Source organism: Aricia agestis, chromosome 13 (assembly GCF_905147365.1).
Source record: "Aricia agestis chromosome 13, ilAriAges1.1, whole genome shotgun sequence".
NCBI classification, from domain to species: Eukaryota; Metazoa; Arthropoda; class Insecta; order Lepidoptera; family Lycaenidae; genus Aricia; species Aricia agestis.
Genome location: NC_056418.1, coordinates 16,277,429 through 16,296,324, shown reverse-complemented (window position 1 = coordinate 16,296,324; position 18,896 = coordinate 16,277,429). Strand labels below are relative to the sequence as shown.

Genomic DNA, 18,896 nt, shown 5'->3' with positions numbered 1-18,896 from the left:
TACGGGAGCCCCGCGTGGGTACGATACCCCGCGTGGGTACGGGAGCCCCGCGTGGGTACGATACCCCGCATGTGTACGGGAGCGCCGCGTGGGTACGGGAGCCCCGCGTATGTACGGGAGCCCCGCGTGGGTACGATACCCCGCGTGGGTACGGGAGCCCCGCGTGGGTACGATACCCCGCATGTGTACGGGAGCGCCGCGTGGGTACGGGAGCCCCGCGTATGTACGGGAGCCCCGCGTGGGTACGATACCCCGCGTGGGTACGGGAGCCCCGCGTGGGTACGATACCCCGCATGTGTACGGGGGCCCCGCGTGGGTACGGGAGCCCCGCGTATGTACGGGAGCCCCGCGTGGGTACGATACCCCGCGTGGGTACGGGAGCCCCGCGTGGGTACGATACCCCGCATGTGTACGGGAGCGCCGCGTGGGGACGGGAGCCCCGCGTATGTACGGGAGCCCCGCGTGGGTACGATACCCCGCGTGGGTACGGGAGCCCCGCGTGGGTACGATACCCCGCATGTGTACGGGAGCGCCGCGTGGGTACGGGAGCCCCGCGTGGGTACGATACCCCGCGTGGGTACGGGAGCCCCGCGTGGGTACGATACCCCGCATGTGTACGGGAGCGCCGCGTGGGTACGGGAGCCCCGCGTATGTACGGGAGCCCCGCGTGGGTACGATACCCCGCGTGGGTACGGGAGCCCCGCGTGGGTACGATACCCCGCATGTGTACGGGAGCGCCGCGTGGGTACGGGAGCCCCGCGTGGGTACGATACCCCGCGTGGGTACGGGAGCCCCGCGTGGGTACGATACCCCGCATGTGTACGGGAGCGCCGCGTGGGTACGGGAGCCCCGCGTATGTACGGGAGCCCCGCGTGGGTACGATACCCCGCGTGGGTACGGGAGCCCCGCGTGGGTACGATACCCCGCATGTGTACGGGAGCGCCGCGTGGGTACGGGAGCCCCGCGTATGTACGGGAGCCCCGCGTGGGTACGATACCCCGCGTGGGTACGGGAGCGCCGCGTGGGTACGGGAGCCCCGCGTATGTACGGGAGCCCCGCGTGGGTACGATACCCCGCGTGGGTACGGGAGCCCCGCGTGGGTACGATACCCCGCATGTGTACGGGAGCGCCGCGTGGGTACGGGAGCCCCGCGTATGTACGGGAGCCCCGCGTGGGTACGATACCCCGCGTGGGTACGGGAGCGCCGCGTGGGTACGGGAGCCCCGCGTATGTACGGGAGCCCCGCGTGGGTACGATACCCCGCGTGGGTACGGGAGCCCCGCGTGGGTACGATACCCCGCATGTGTACGGGAGCGCCGCGTGGGTACGGGAGCCCCGCGTATGTACGGGAGCCCCGCGTGGGTACGATACCCCGCGTGGGTACGGGAGCGCCGCGTGGGTACGGGAGCCCCGCGTATGTACGGAAGCCCCGCGTGGGTACGATACCCCGCGTGGGTACGGGAGCGCCGCGTGGGTACGGGAGCCCCGCGTATGTACGGGAGCCCCGCGTGGGTACGAGAGCCCCGCGTGGGTACGGGAGCCCCGCGTATGTACGGGAGCCCCGCGTGGGTACGATACCCCGCGTGGGTACGGCAGCCCCGCATGAGTACGAGAGCCCCGCGTGGGTACGGGAGCCCCGCGTATGTACGGGAGCCCCGCGTGGGTACGAGAGCCCCGCATGTGTACGGGAGCGCCGCGTGGGTACGGGAGCCCCGCGTATGTACGGGAGCCCCGCGTGGGTACGAGAGCTCCGCGAGGATACGGGAGCCCCGCGTGGGTACGATGCCCCGCGTGGGTACGGGAGCCCCACGCCGTTAGACTGACCCAAATGTCAAGGTGCTCGGTTATCGGAGCCGAATACGACTCGTTTCCGGCCCGACACGTGAACGTATCGACAAGCTGGGTCAGGATAAATCTAATTCGTAAATGACGTAATACATTTGCACGCGCGTGAAATTGACAATAATAATCGGCGGGAAATATTCAATTCTGCGGAATATTTCAGATCTTTTCAGATGATTCTCACACAACAAGAGGGATACGGTAGGTACGAGACCCATCTAATTAAGAAAAAAGCGATAAAAGTTATCCGATCTCGACTTCTAAGGCTAAGGGAGTTTTAACGTTACGCGAGAACTTCGCGCTAATACTTCTTCGTCTCTGCCATCATTATAAATTATTATTGTCCTTATTTAACTTTATGTCATGTCTCTATGCTGCCCAAACCTATCATATTTATCGGTACGATATTTCATATCGTACGGCGGTGGTACGGCGTAATGCGAGCAGCCGAATGAACCTCAGCGCTCTCGCAGTTGCGTCGTCTCGTGAATAATATAATAATCGTTACGACTATAATCACACACCTCAGTAGCTGTCTAATTAGATAACTGATTAGAGACAATGGTGCCGCTTAGTTCAATATTAATTACTCTCTTGCGAGCTGCTTATCGTTAATTGCTGATTACATTGTGATTACGTCTCGAGATTATGCCTTTATACACTGAGTTAACCCATTACAAAGTAAATAGGTGTATGTATATTATATAGAGCGATTATATTATATTATCATACATAGTTATTTTATTATGTAGAAGATTAACTGTAAAAATTTTATTACATACGACTAGGGAATGCAATCCCGCAAGATAATTTCAATCCCGGTATTTGCGGGATCCCGCAAGAGAGCTTACACTTTTAAAAGAAATCGTTATAATGACTTGACTTGATAGACCCCGTCTTATTCTTAGAAACTCAAATAAAACAAACTTTGTCGGATCCTTTTTTACAAGGGTTTATTATACTTCAGACTTTAGATATAAAAATAAAGGAAAAACTAAACATATTTTTTTGGAAATGGCTACGTAATACTAAAGATTAAAAAAAACTAAAGACACGCGCTTATCTATTTTTATTCTTTATTTTTTTTTAAATAAAGGTAAAAATCGTGCTCAAAGAACTCGTTACATACATACAGCCCAAGCTATAATAATTATATATAAATACCTTAACTTTTTTTAACATATTATTATATAATATGTTAAAAAAGTTAAGGTATTAATAATTGTGTCGTCAGTCAAACGGCTCCTGATATTCGACACAAGGTAGCCAGCAGCCGAAAAAGTTCGCTCAGCTTCCACGCTGGTTGGTACAATTGGATGCTGTTGAAGCATTGGTGTGTCATCCCACATCGGACTAGTTTTGAGTAATCGGTGTTTTAAGTTTTTTTGGAATAATCTTTATTTTCTGCTTATTTTAAGCAAAAAAATGCTATTGTGCAGTATCTTTTTTTTTTGTTGAAATGCGTAGATTATGATTATGAAAAAACATTTTAATTTTACATTCAGTTTTAAGAGAAAACGTATAAAAATGGTTAATGCAATATTGCTATAGGGCTTATTACATAGCATTAATGTCCTTTGTGCTATTTCACATAAATGCAAAATTCTGATTTGTTCTTTCAATACAAATTTAAATGCTTTAATTTTAACAAAATGTTATAAAATTACCTTGTCACGCTCAAACCGCTGAACCGATTCTTCTGAAATTTGGTATGGAGATACTTTAAGTCCCGGGGAAAGACAAAGGGTCCTTTTTATTAAAAAAAATGTACGGTTCCCAGGCATTAAATAAAAATGATTTCAGCTTATACCGCTACCGGCTACGCGGATTTCGATGATATTTGGTAAAAGGTACGGTACCCGTATGATAAACAAAAATGATTTGCGCCTAAACCACTGAACCGATTTTGATGAAAATTGGTGTGCACATACTTTGACTCTCGTGAAAGGACATACGATAATTAGTGTCTTGAAAAATGTACGGTTACCGCGTTATAAAATTTCCTATTTTGCGCCTAAACTGCTGAACAGATTTTGATGAAACTTGGTATGGAGATACTTTGAGTCCCGGAAAAGGCCATAGGATCCTTTTTGTTTCGGAAAAAAGTACGGTTCCCAGGCGTTAAATAAAATGATTTCTGTTTAAACCGCTACATGGATTTTGATGATATTTGGTATGCAGATACGTTATGTATCGGAAAAGGACAGAGAGTTCCCGCTTCTTCTTCCCTTCCCGCGCTTCCCGCAGAGTGCTCTTATGTATCGCGCACACATTTGGGCACTATAAAATTGCTCCTGCGTAACTGGCCTGGTTTCATTGAACCCAGAGTGCTCTTGTGTATTGCGCATACACTTGGGCACCATGATATTACTCCTGCGTAACTGGCCTGGTTTTATTGAAACCGGCCACCGCCCCGAAATCGGTGTGGGAGTTTTTTTATTTATTATAATTACCAGCATTGGACATTGGGCATAATTATTGAAATACTCGTTAGTCTAATTAAATTATTAATCTAATGGCAAACTAAAATAATTAGAATACATTTTATACATATTATTATTAATCAACTTACGGGTAATTTCAGATGCACAATTACTTCATCAATCTGATTAATTTGTAATCTGATTAAAATTACTAATTACTTTTTGCCCAACTCTGCACGTGATAAACTAATTATTTGTACATTAACTAAATTTAATCAAAATCGGTTCAGCAGCTTAAACGCAAATAAATAAAGTTTATTGCGTGAAAACCGTACATTTTCCATGATAAAAATTTTATATATATCCTTCTCCAGAACCTTACGTAATATCTACATGTTCTCAATATCGATATCTTATACCAAATTCATTGTTGTTGACTGCGCGGGAACCGTACATTTTCCGGGACAAAAAGTATCTAATGTCATTTTAATTGATTCAAAGTATCCGCATACAAATTTTTATCAAAATCGGTTCAGCGGTTAAACGCAAAATATCATTTTAGAAACATAGTACATAAATGCTGTATACAAAACCTCACTAAGAGGAATAAGCATTAACCATTTTTGTACTCTAGAATATGTATTTCACTGTCGTAAACCTTATGTTAGTTAAAGAACAAAACTGGATTATTAACTCAAAACCCGATTTTATGTGGGATGAAACACCAATGCTTAACAGCAGCCAATTGTCAGTTAAAGTGAATTAAAGGTGAATTGAAGGTAAATTATTTAGTAGGCTGCATGAGCGCCAGTTCACGCAGACTCGCGCGCAGAGTTACATGTATGAATCACGCTTCTTTGTAATCCCGCCAGCCCCACGGGATCCCGCTAAATTCTCGACCGAGATTAATCCTGCAAAATGCATACGGGATCCCGGTATTTCGAGATCCCGGTATCACGGTATTCCCTACATACGACTTAATGGGGCCAATGTTATCTATTTGAGGCTTCGTCTCCGTATATTGTTTCTTGATCTCTTGTTTATCTATCCCAACCCCGAACATTGGTCCTTCGAGTGAAAAAGCGGGACCCTACGCGAGTGTATCCAGTTGACTATCCTGTGAGTGCACTTCGTGGTTTCGCGTACGAACTCAGTAACTTAGGAGAACAGTTTATCTCGTGATCTCGTGCAATCCCGGTACCTGGAAGGGTGCCACTGAACTCTGATCCCGTGTGACCCCGGTGTCCTGACGGTGCCATCATCTCGCGGTCCGGTGCTCCCGGATCTTCAGCTCACCGAGTTTCCTGTAATCTCTGTGCCGAGGAAGGCGCAATCGACGAGCTAGCGGTTTGCTGAACTTAACAAGTAAGATCTTTCCTTTTTTATTATCCTGGCGAAGATGAAAGACATCTTAGCTACACAGCAGCAATTCATCGATGCAGTGGATTCACTGTACTCCAACTTTAAAAAGGATGGAGCAGATAGGAAAACCCCCGACTATATCCGTCGGCGGTTAGATAACTTAGAGCAATACTTCACAGAGTTTCATAATAATCATACGAATTTGCTGTCTTTCGGTGATCAATCTCATGCGTATTTTACTTCTAATCAGTACGATCAATTAAAAATTAAATATAATAAAATAAAAGCGGCTATTCAAAACTATAATCCTAAAATCGATAGGCCGCAAACCCCGGTTTTAAAACTACCTACGTTTCATCCCACGCCTTCAACAGCTGCAGGCTTTTCATCTTCAACTCCACCTCAGAAGATCAGCTCCGACGCGAGCAATGTAGAAAACTTGCTGAGGAAACAAGCTACTAATTTTAGAGCCTTTTCACGAGAAGCTCAAGCTATCGATCTCAATCTCATCACGGAAAAATGGGAGTATGAGGATATCCTAGTAAACCTCAAAAACCGTTGGTCTGCCATTGATAACTTGCACTGGGAGCTGGAAAATGAGCTCAACGGCTCAAACACCCAATATGAAGAACAATTTACATCCTACGAAAAATATTATAAAAATCTCAAAAGAGATATTAATAAAAAAATGTGGTCCGTGGCGCATATAGAAAAATCTACCCCGAAGATGGAAATCCCAACTTTTGCAGGAAACTACACTAAATGGGTCTCCTTTAAGGATCTCTTCACGGAGACTATTCACAACAATCCTTCACTTTCCTGCGCCCAGAAGATGCAGTTCCTGAAGAGCAAGGTGAAAGGCGAGCCTGAAAAGCTGGTTCAGTATCTCCAAATCAGTTCCAGTAATTATCCCGTGTGCTGGAATATCCTCACGCATCGCTACGACAATAAGCGATGTATCTTTATATATCATCTTAATAACATCCTAAATATCCCTGTGAGCCAGCATAGATCTATCTTTCATCTCAAGCGCATCCACGATACAACTTACGAGAGCGTGAATGCCATAAAAATCTCGGGATCGACGTCTCTACGTGGGATCCTTTCCTAGTGTGTATTTAAGCGGAAAAATTAGATCCTGAAACCAATGAAGATTATATCGGTTCCCTAAAATCGCCTAGAGAATTGCCTGTACTGGAAGAATTCTTACAATTTTTGGAAAATAAATTCATTTCCTTAGAAACCTCAAGGAAGAGACAAAAAGTCCCAGTCAAAGACCCTCATCTCAATTTTATCCTTCTACTCAACACTATCCAACGTCATCCAAAGGTCATAAAAATGAGCAAAAATCTTCTAATAAATATTTTAATCCTAACTTAAAACTAAATTATAGTAATAATTATTCTACAAATAAAATAAATCTTATGCAATCGTCGAATTCTGAAAATCATAGCCGCAAGACGTGTAATTTTTGCTTTTCGTCAAGTCATCGCATTCATAATTGTCCGGAGTTATTAAAAAATCAACCTTCTGAACGCAAAACTGCTATTAATAATTTGAACCTTTGTGTCAATTGTTTACATAATCATGGAACTAGAAAATGCCTTTCCAAGTTAAAATGTAGAGAATGCAATAAGGCGCATAATACCATACTTCACGAATCATACAACTCAGCGAATACTACGCCGGACGCCGGATCGGGGCCAAAGTATACAGCCACGATTATGAAATTACCTGATCAAGACCTGAAGTCATCGGACAATAACCCTGCAGAAATATTATTGCCACAGCAATTATTGAAGTACAAGCAGCTGATGGATCTTTTCATAAAATGAGAGTCCTTTTGGATCAAGGATCCCAAACCTCAATCATTACCGAAAGGGCTGCTCAGATCTTAAAATTACCCCGTAAAAAATGCAGCGGCTATATTTCAGGAGTCGGGAACAATGAAAATATTTGTAAAGTTAAGTGCATGTCACTTATAAATGATTTTACTTTTGAAACCGATGTGTTTATTATGAAGCGCTTAGTAAACAATTTGCCGAGTTCTACATTTACTAAGCCCGACTGGCCAACCCTCAATCAAATAACCCTAGCTGATCCTGAATTTTATAAAAGTCGGCCGGTCGATATCCTGTTTGGCGCTGATGTCTACTCTCTTATCCTATTAGATGGTATCTGCCGACCCCAAGGTACCCTGCCTATGGCTCAGCAAACTCAGCTGGGCTGGATCTTAAGCGGTACCTGCAAAACCTTTCAATGCAACCTCATCCTAAATAACATCTCCGAGATCCAGCAGATTTGGGAAATCGAGGATATTCAAGACCCTTCATCGATATCTGAAGAAGACCAAAAATGCATCGAATTTTTCAAATCTACAACCTCAAGGCGCGAGGATGGCAGCTACGTAGTAAAATTACCCTTAAAAGATAATTTCTAGGAAAACTTAGGTGAATCGAAAACAAAGGCTATAGCGCAATTCTTTCAAATTGAAAATAAATTAATTAGAAATCCTGACCTAGCTCATGATTATAAATTGTTTATGTCTGAGTATACTGAACTCGGACTTATGACCCCCGTCGCGGCTAACGCTGACATAACTCCAGGCTGCTACCTATTACACCATTGTGTACTTCACGATAACTCACAAAGCACAAAACTTAGAGTAGTTTTTAATGCATCGGTAGCTACAACATCTGGTCTAAGCCTCAATGATCTCATGCATAGAGGGCCGAATCTCCAACAAGATCTTCTTAGCCTTATCTTGAAATGGCGGCAATTTAAATACACGTTAACTAGCGATGTTGAAAAAATGTTTTGCAATATATGGCTACATCCTGATCATCAGAATCTTATTAGGCGTAGTTTAGCAGCAGCTCAATTAGCTGAACATTCTCTCTCGGAAGGACCCAGCTGGCAACCTTCCTTCGGTCCCGAAAATTATCCTGTCGATATATCCTATGACACAACGGAAGATCTCAGAAAAAAGGAATTAGTAAACATCGCTACTACAAATTTCGATACCTCTATAATTAAACAATTGTTATATAAATTTAGTAAAATGAGAACTGTAATTCGAGTTATAGCCTACGGTTACAAGTTCATTGACATAATATATATACACCGAAAGAATAACCTGACTTACCTTACATTGCAAGATCTCAAACGCGCAACAAATGTTATGTTAATAAAACAAGTGCGACAGGAGTACTTTTCTAAGGAAATCCCACATCTTCAGAACGGCGAATCTCTAAAATACAATAAAGGCCAGATATTCAATCTTAATCCTATTTTAGACGCCGACGGAATATTACGTGTCGGCGGACAGCTGAAACATTCGCATTTGAATCCTGGTATTAAATATCCCATCATCATCCCACATCTCATTATAGATGGCAAAAGCAATGGCAAAAGGCTGGCAGATCTCATTATAGATGGCAAAAGAGCTACCAAGAAGCGGCTAAAAATGTGCGTCAAGTGTCGTAAAAACGAACCCATACTGAAAAATCAGCTGATGGGAGACTTAATTTTATCCCGAATAAATCCCAGTGGACCGGATAAGGAACTAAAAGAGGAAAAGTCAAGTAAAAAGAAGTCTAATCGTATCTCATTTTCTAAAATATGTCCTGAATAACCTCAGCTCAAGCATCCTATAATTTTACTCCAGTCAATAATAGCATTTATTTTGACAAAATCTCCAACATGCATATAATTCGAGACGACTGGCGACTAATTATCTACTATGATATTTATCCCTATGAAGAAGGTATGTCGGCACTTCAAAAATACATTAATTACCTCGAGACAATATGTATAGAAATAAAGCATAAGACACCGTGCGAAGATATCACATTACAACTCGGGCACGAGCTGGAAGAATTAAAACATTATAATAATATTATTATGATGAATGAATCATTTGTAATTGGAAACGCGCATAGGCGCCGGCGCCAAGGCTTGATAGACGGAGTAGGCTACCTTGCAAATAGCTTGTTCGGTGTACTTGACCAGCGATTTGCTGACAAATATGAAAAGGACATCGATCTTATGAGAAAAAATAACAAACATTTGTTTGGTCTCTGGAAAAATCAAACCTAAGTGGTGGACGCTGAATTTAATCTCTTGAAAAGAATGGAGAGTACTATGAGAGCACATCACAAATCTATTAATCAGAAGATGAATGAAATCAGAATGGCATATATAAATTTACAGCTCTACGTTCAAAATATGAGTTTTGTTACAGACTTTTTGACGTCCTCAATAACTGCTACAAATCTTATGTTTAGTCCTAGAAAAATACAGGACTCGATTTTGAACACGGTGGCAAATATTTATAATGGGAAATTGGACTTTCACTTAATCTCTCCAGGCCAGCTCAGAAACGAACTAAGTGTAATTTCGGCGCAAATTCCTAAGGATTTGGCGATCCCTGTTGATAATCTCCATCTCAAAGATCTCTATAATTTATTACAAGTGAGAGCCAAGTATAGCTCAAAATATCTCATCATAGAAATTCGTATTCCCCTAATAGAAAGAGACGTCTATGAACTTTTTAATCTCATTCCAGTCCCGAGATCTCTAAATAGCGTCATGATAAATGTACAAATTATATCCGAGTTTGCCGCTATTAATTTGAAAAAGGATTCATATGTTACAATCTCCGAGAACGATCTTCAATCTTGCATACGGCGAAATCCAGAATGCCATATCAGAAATCCTATTTATCACCTGAAGGATGATCACAACCTCTGCGAGACCATCTCTAATACAAGAACATGTAAAACTGTGAAAAATCCTTGTAAAATGTTTGGAAGGAATTAAAATCAATCAACAGATATTTTTATTTTTGCTGCAACGAATGCAATCTTAAAATTCTTTATGCAAACCAAGGTGTGGCAACAAAATTAACGAACGCAGGTCTTTTGAACATCGGGGAAGACTGCATGATCAAAACAGAAGATTTTTTGATCAATCCTACCAAACTTTTATCTAGTACTATGATGACTGGCGCCAGGATAGACGCACCCGAAATTCCTTCCATAAATCACATGCTGAATATTTACTTATTGATTTGCCCGCTGAGATTGATCCCAATAACAACTCTAAAATCTTAAGACAGTTAGACTCTGTTGCTGAAAATATTGATGCTCTAAAGAAATGTGAACCGTTAAGCGATGAAATATCCTACCATGACGTGCATCACTACACCGTCATCTACGTCCTGGTCGTTGGATTAGTATTTGCTGCTGTAGTGCTGTACTGGAGACGGCGGCAGAGGCTTCAGCGTCGGGAGTCTTCGAGATCTCTAGAGGCGCAGCCGGCTAGAGCGACTTCCTCTACGCCCCCCGAAGGAACTGAGTTAAGTGAGTGTTGTGTGGTTAGGGAAAATGGGCAATCTTTAGCTAAAATGAAAAGTGTGAGTGTGAGTGATCGTAGTGTTAAGGGCAAATCTGTGACAATTAATGATCCTAAAGTTAAATCTAGTGAGTGCTTGCATAAACAGGACAGGGCTTCGTCCCCGATCTTTCGTGTCTTTTCACTTAGAGACCTTGATTCAACTAGTTATGTTTAATTTTAAATCCCACTACTTTGTACAACTTGTTATACTAACCCTAGTTTATTATATCCTCAGTTCTGAACCTAAAATTTAAGGGCTAAGCTGATGGACTTGGTACTTCAGTTGATCTTAAGAGGTGAATCTTAGACAGAGTTTTACAGTGCAAAGCGCTGCATGGTGGAAATTTAAATTTGTTGCAAGAAAAAGTTTGCGTATCTACGCAGTAACATTTTATTTTAAAAATACAGTGTCGCCTAACGTCCTGAAGATATTCCCACGCAAAATAATTTGGTACGTCGTTTCGAAACGACGGTATTGTTGACTGAAACCACAAACGTAGGATTGTCGTACCCCACAACAGTCGTCTATATTTAAGCAACTGTACCCCTCCTTCAATTGAAGTGTACAATTGCGTCACGAAATGTGACGATACTATGAAATTCATGGAAGTGTCACAAAATTACGTACCTACCTTCGCTTTGTTATTTCTGTCGAGTATTGACTTAAATTATATCCAGGGAGTAGCACACGTTATATAGAACATACGATTGGAGTGGCGCGGTCGTTTGTCGGCCCTGTGTCAACAATAATAGTTGTACTGTGAACACATAATTAATAAGCTGAGGGAGAGCCATGCACGAATTATTATAAGATGCGACATATTTTAAAACGCTATTATGTTGTAATACAGGTTAATTTACTAACGTTAACAATAAATAATTAACATCTCGGCTAATGAATTTAATTAGCAACACACCGGGGGCACAGTCGTTTTTGTGTTACAATGGGAACAAACTTTGCCGCTGTACTAATTGAGCCGAATTGCGTGATATCGGGTACCATACACTATACACTATACGGTATAGCGGCCTTGCGACGGAATATTATGACGGAAACAGAGCTGAATATAGACGATTAATGATGCAATTTCACTAACTAAGGTTAGAAACCCCCGACAAAAAGATGATAACTTACATTTTAAACAAAACAACACAAAATAGTCGTGAATACCTATAACTGCCTATAAGTTATTCACGCCACGACTAACGAGAGTCCTCTTCTACCCTTATTTCTTTTGAAAGACTAAACTACACTTTATTGTGCCGACTCACAGTTGCACACACACGCACACTTTAAGGTCGACAGTATAAAATTACGTTAGTAAACACGACTCTGTATGCTGAGGTAATTTTATATGCTTTGGTTTTATGTGTACTAAAGCATTCCTCTTTTCTTTCAGGCAACCTTTGAAAGAAATAATGAAATTATAGTAGAAAGAGCGTTTTACACATAATATTCTTATCTCATTTACTTTTTAAATTAATATTATCCTCCAAAAATTGTTATTACCCTTTCATTGTTAAAGGTCAGCACACATTCGGAGAGACCTACGTTCAGCAGTGGACGGCAATGATGATGATAAAGGTTAAAGATGCGTAAAATTTTATGCACAAAAATCTGTTACAAAATGGACCAAAACAGAACAATTTCCTCGTCGCTTTAAAAAATTAAGAAGCGGGCCAATCTGCAAATAGAACGATTAGATCGTGTTTATTCCGAGACAAAATCGATACTAATTTGAATACAAAGAAGCCTCGCTCGCTGCAACCCCGACCGAACCGGCAGAGGTGACGTGATCGTAATAAATATAAGTTTTTAAATAAATAAAACTCGGCCGAGCAATTAATCGGAAATTCCCAAAAGTGTTCGAACGAATAAATAATATGTTGACAAGGGGATTGACGTGTGTATCAATATTTTATAGCTGCGATAGCTGTAAGCATCAGGCGACCCGGCAGGCGGCGGGTCGCCGGCGGCAGGTCGCTAGCGGCAGGTCGTTGGCGACGGCCCGGTGGCGCATGATATTTACCGCGAGTTGACACAGGGTGAAGTGCCGGCGGGTCCCCATCGAAATACCACATTATGGAAGTGTAACTTAGTATAATGTAGTTTCACATTATATACACCGAGGCATACCTTTAGTCGGTCGTCATACTCGGGGCGGTCGTACATTTTTTTTTTAAATTTATTTATTTACTTCGGGCAACATAGGCCAGAGGCCCATATTATTTAAACCTTAAACATAATATAATAAATACCAAGTCTAGCATACATATTATTATTTATACTTATAGACTTAACTCTTCACGTGTTGAATTTTCGTTTTCGTTACCCTAGTGTGACAAGAAAGTGGAGCCATATCGATCGGCTCAAATATGTGTACGAGTCATCGTTCTATACCAAACTATTTAGATGGGTGCCCCCTGACCCTCTTCCCGTTAACACCCTGTGGCTCCGGCACATTAATTCACACTCCTAATATTATTACTATGTGCATAGAAATACGGCCCAGCTAATTATGAACACAGTCAATGACTCATCGCAGAGCGGTGACAGGCTGAGTTGCCTCCAAAAAATAAAATATCTTTTTATTTAAAATAGGTATAATGAATACACTTTTTCAACGTCGTAGAAAGAACGTAGATACTAAGATGCCTACCACCGGTTCGGGAACTAACCCGGCGAGAAGAAACTCGCACGGAGACATCTTTTACTAAAAAGTTCGAAAATTACAATTTTAAAATAATATTATTATATCAATGTTATGGCTATGTAATAATAATAAAAGTAACCTGCATGGAGCCACTCTATTCCCATGGTGTGCTGCCTTCAATGAAATCATTGACTTTATAATACGCTTTAGCACACAAACGTTCTTAGACTGCTGTTTTAAATTTATTTAAAGTTAGATTTTGAACATTTTCTGGGATTCTATAGCATATGCGTTTTTGCTTACTTTGGCTAGTCTCAACATTGGAACTTATAGCTAGTTTGTTCTTATTTCTAGTATTTATTACACTATGATTATCGCTTTTTCTAATAACTATATTATTTTTAACATATAAAAGATTTTCCAAAATGTATTGAGATGCAACGGTCAGCATTCTTATTTCTTTAAATTCATTTATCAATTGATTATTATTATTACATAAAGGACGTTTTTGTACACGGCTTGGATAAAGATATAAAGATTTATCTTGCATGTTAATCAGTATAATATTATGTTTTGCAGTACTTTTACATGACTGTCTCAACAATTACAAAGGTAATTATTACGAGTAGTATTTGTTAAAATGATTTTTAATCTTCGCATTTTATTTAGTACGCGATTTCAACATTCAATACCATTTATTTACAAATAACAGATTCGCTTTTCAGAATGTAAATTATATTTCAACTAATTTTGATTAGAAAATCCACAAATACGAAATAAACGTATCCGTTCAACTTATTTCCAATGAAATCATCCAAATGTGATTATCTCGCGCAAAGCCGATCGCACGGAGCGGTCGCGGTATAATCGCATTATTTTGTTATTCCGCAATATATTACTCATTTTGTGCGATGAAAACAATCATTAATTTATGTTATAATTATTATACTTCTATGTCGAAGAAAAACTCATTACATACCTAAGAAACTTTAATTATAACTTCGACACGGTCGAAGGCTTTAAAACTTGTCGTATCATTTCGGAAAGACTTCAGACCACGTATCTCGGGACAGCCGCAGTCGTCAAACGCTTCTCGCTTTCCCGAGATAACATATTTAGGGACTTTAAGCCTCCTCCTCGGACTGACCTTGATGCCGTAGCTGGACTCCTCGTAGATGATGGAGACGTAGCTCCAGCCGAACTGCTTGACGATCTCGACCATGGCGCGCACCTGGTGCAGGTCGGAGGGGATGGTGCGCGTGAAGTACTCGAACCGCGCCTTGTTCGACAGCTCCGGCGACGTCGAGAAGAACGACACCTGCCGGATAACGACACGAGTAAGGCGCAGCGCGACTGCGGAATTGTATGGATAACAAGAAGTAGAAAATGCCCCAAAGTTTTGGGACTAAATTATGGTCGGTTACATAATTCACGAGTTTGAAAAATCTTGTGATATTTACGCCGGCCATAAATTAGAAAAATACCGAGAATGGACGTTAATCTCCAAAATTTAGCGACTCGAGTGATGGAGTGAAACCGGCCCGGCTCGTTAGGCCCGCAGCTAATTTTTATCGCTCGCAACTTCTATAATCGCTCATAATCGCTCGTAACTTCGGCGCGAAGTTCATCATTAATTACCGAGAAAATCCTTTTTCTAATCGACCAGAGGGTTCGAAACAATTTTTTAAGAAAACATATTAATCTAACGAGATTCGGGCGAGGGTTACGCCGGTTGATGAGAGCGGAGCCGGGGCGAGCCCCGGGGGCGAACTGTTGATACTTCGCGCCGCTCCGTCGATTGTTTCTGGTCATTTTCGTCTCTAGGGGCAAGTTTTTTAATTGTGCGTTCAGCCCGCACAAAATAACAAAGACAATGAAAACGTAAAAATATTAAGGTTCTAGTCGTGTTACAATAGGCGTCATATTAATGAGGACGAGGACTTCTATTCATCGAGGAGTCGCAGGCATAATAAATATGTGAGGTGAAGATAACGCATCGCTCGCAGTCGGTTGCGCACATTGTTGCCGCCGCCGGAGGCCGCCTTTGTCTCTCGTGTAATTCAAATGTTATCTATGTCTTACACGCCAGAACTAGATGTACAGACCTGAGGTATCTTGAACAGGCGCAGCAGGTTGGCGACCTGCACGGAGGTGACGCTGGAGGCGGCGCCCACCACGCCCGAGATCACCTTCCGCATGGCCGTCGCGTTGCACGCGTACTCCGCGTCGTCGATGTTGCTGATGGAACCTGGAAGTCGATCAGGTCGATCGGTAGGGGCTGGGACGAACATCTTTACCATTTAAATGGGACTCCAAGTTCCCCAGTTAAGATGAAATATTCTGAATTATAAACAAAGCAAAGGAATTCGTTCAGTATTTGTCGATACCGAATTCCCGGAATAGCTAAAGTTTTCTCAATTCTCTGTACACGTTTACTGAGAAACATCTAAGCGATAATGTTTTAGTGAGTTTATTGAGTTACGGCGATTGTGATCTTATTTAGCGAACTAACTTGCGACACTTTACCTGTCCAGATTACTTGAGTTATGGGAGGAGTACGTTGTCGGAACCTCTTCTACGGGTAAATTTGGCCGTCGAGGATGAAATCCCGGGACGGTATCACAAGATTTCATTATTTTTAGGCTTACTTTTTCAGAAATTCTGGTATAATTCAAGTTTTTGATGAAAGTAACGCTTTCACACACAAGCTCTATTACATAAGGGATCACAGGATTACCTCTAGATTACAATGTACCAACTACACTACCTTTAATGAAGTCGACGGCCATCTCCAAGCCGTAGGTATCGCGGTCGCAGTCGTCGAGGACGTGGGCGCCGAGCCGCACGCCAGGGACGAGGCCGCGGCGGTTGACGATGTCCAGCGTGAACAGCATGGTCTCTAGCGCCTGCACGCCGCCCTGCGGCATCACCGGCCCGCACGTGCGCTCCTCCGACCGCTCGTGCACCATCATCAGCCCGCCCAGCACCAGGTCGCCCTCGATCACCGCCTCGCGCTTGATCGGCCAGTGCGGGTGCTTCTGCTGGTCGTTGGCCATGCGCCAGCTCTTGTCGACGTCGTAGCCGTTGTAGCCGTCGCCGTAGCCGGCCAGGTCGAAGACGGACTCGAAGGTCCCGTCGAAGTCGAGCGGCGCCTCCGTCGGTCGGTGTCTGTGCCTGTGGTGGTGCTTGATGTTAGCGTGTTGGGAGTACTGATGATCGTGCTGCTCGGGGTGGGGCTGATCGTGCTGCGAGTGTAGCCGGTCGTGCTGCGAGTATTGCTGCTGTTGCTGGCCGCGTCTCATTTCGGTGTGGGTGAGCGTGAGGAGCAGCGTCGTCGTCGCCAACCAGGTGCGGCCGGGGCGCATGATAGTGTCGTCTCTCTCATGCCAGCACCCGCGAACGCTTCGGCCATACTTCCCGGGGAAACATGTTCATGTCATCTGAAACAAGAACAACGTTCCATTTAAATTTTATGAATGCGAAAGTGTGTTTGTCTGACTGGCTGTTACCTGTTTACGTTCGAACCGCTGTACCGATTTTCGGAGATACTTTGAGTCCCGGAAAAGGACATAGGATCTTTTTTAGTCCCCAGAAAAAGTACGGTTCCCGCGCGATAAATTGTTTTAGCGCAACGGCGTTGTGGGAATCATCTAGTATAACAACATAAGAATTGGCAAAATAAATCAACCACGAAGTTGAAAAACAATTCGCAAAATTTATTTTATTCGAAAGGGCTCGGCGGGAACGGCATCTAACGCTCACCGATTTGGGAGCACGAAACTAAAATTGACGAGTGACGCACAAAAAGGCAGCGTCGATCCAGAAGCCAGGGAAATAAAAAATACATTCGGCCGGTCGTCCGCCCCAGCGTGCGGTCCACTTTTACGGTGAGAATATAAATGAGGAGGGATTTAATAGGGTGAGTGCAAATCATAGCCGATGGATGTTTACCGCCGCCGCCCGGTTTCGTTTGTTTTGGCGGCGATGTGAGGCGAAGCGAGGTGAGACGAGATGAGGCGAGGGGATGAACCACCACTAGCCGCCGGACGTGACGATGGACCTGTTGTTGCACGTCGATGAGGCAAAACTAACATTCATGCTGGTCACTGAGTTAGATTAATTGAGTAGACCTCCGACAGAATTTAAAGACAGGTAGGAAATAGGAATCTTACGAGGTACTCAGTATAAGTATAATAAAACTCTAATCATCACAGCATTACAGAAATTGTTCTTCTAATCCAGTTATGGGCCGAAAGATATTATGTTGATCGATCACTAAAATAAATTAATGTAACGCGCCACTCTCATGTTTGCGAAAAGAAAATGTATTGTGACGCGATAATGGAATCGAAGACGAACTACACTCGATACAATACGCGGCCATTAGCAAATGAGTGGGAGCCGGCAACTGATGTCTCGAGTCGGATGGGAATATTTTTTACGAGAGTCAATATCGTCCATGTCGGGGAAGGTTTTTGTCGAGTCCCGGGAAATAATATATCGCCGGGATGATTCAATACTTCTATTGTGAGTCACTCGGCAGGCATCGAATGTCTCTGTCCTGCAATAAACAGCCGGAAAAATTCGGTGAGGTCCGGATTGAACTTGTTACTCGACGACGACGGCCCGGACCGGGCCGATCGAGCCTCTAACGTGCTCGTAAAGTTTTATACTAGCTAAAAGCCGAGCTTTGTGAGGGCTCGCGTCGTTCTTCTGCGTGGTAACAATCTTTAAGGCAGTTTTTTATATTTTAATAGTAACCAAAACTTGACTTGAAGCACAAATCAATAGGCGTGATAGTTTTTCCGTGAACTGCACCACAAAAGTGCTCAGCTGGTTGTGGGATATACTAGGGCTCGCTTCGCCCTGATTATCTTTCTCATATCGTGAGTGTTTTATAATAAAGCTAATAATATATATATATTTTTATGAAAGAATAACATGCAAAATTAAAGTTGTATAATAAAATGCAACTCCAATAACATTATAATACTGGAGGTGCTCCGGAAGAAGCCACTAAATAAAAAGTAATGTCAGATGTTTTTGTTCCGAAAACTTTCTCGCTCGGTAATAAAAGTTTATGTAGATTAAGAATTGCTTTTAAAAATGTGTTCCGCAATTTCGTGGAATAAAAAACATTCGAATTTATTTTACTGCAATAGCGCTCCGGGTGGGGACGGTAACAGTGTAGTGGGCGAGGTGTAGTGTTCGCCAAATA

At 43.0% G+C, this 18,896-nt stretch overlaps 1 protein-coding gene across 1 annotated transcript in view; it reads right to left on the bottom strand.

The window, feature by feature from the left end:
- LOC121733369 (metabotropic glutamate receptor 2-like) overlaps nt 1–18,896 on the bottom strand; it is a 196,469-nt gene that overhangs the window by 27,989 nt on the left and 149,584 nt on the right. Inside the window, exons 3-5 of the mRNA XM_042123593.1 lie at nt 16,446–17,118; nt 15,784–15,926; nt 14,826–14,996 (exon numbers count right to left, since the gene is read on the bottom strand). Of these exons, the coding sequence (XP_041979527.1) occupies nt 14,826–14,996; nt 15,784–15,926; nt 16,446–17,043 (912 nt within the window). The 5' untranslated portion in view covers nt 17,044–17,118. The remainder of the gene's footprint in view (nt 1–14,825; nt 14,997–15,783; nt 15,927–16,445; nt 17,119–18,896) is intronic.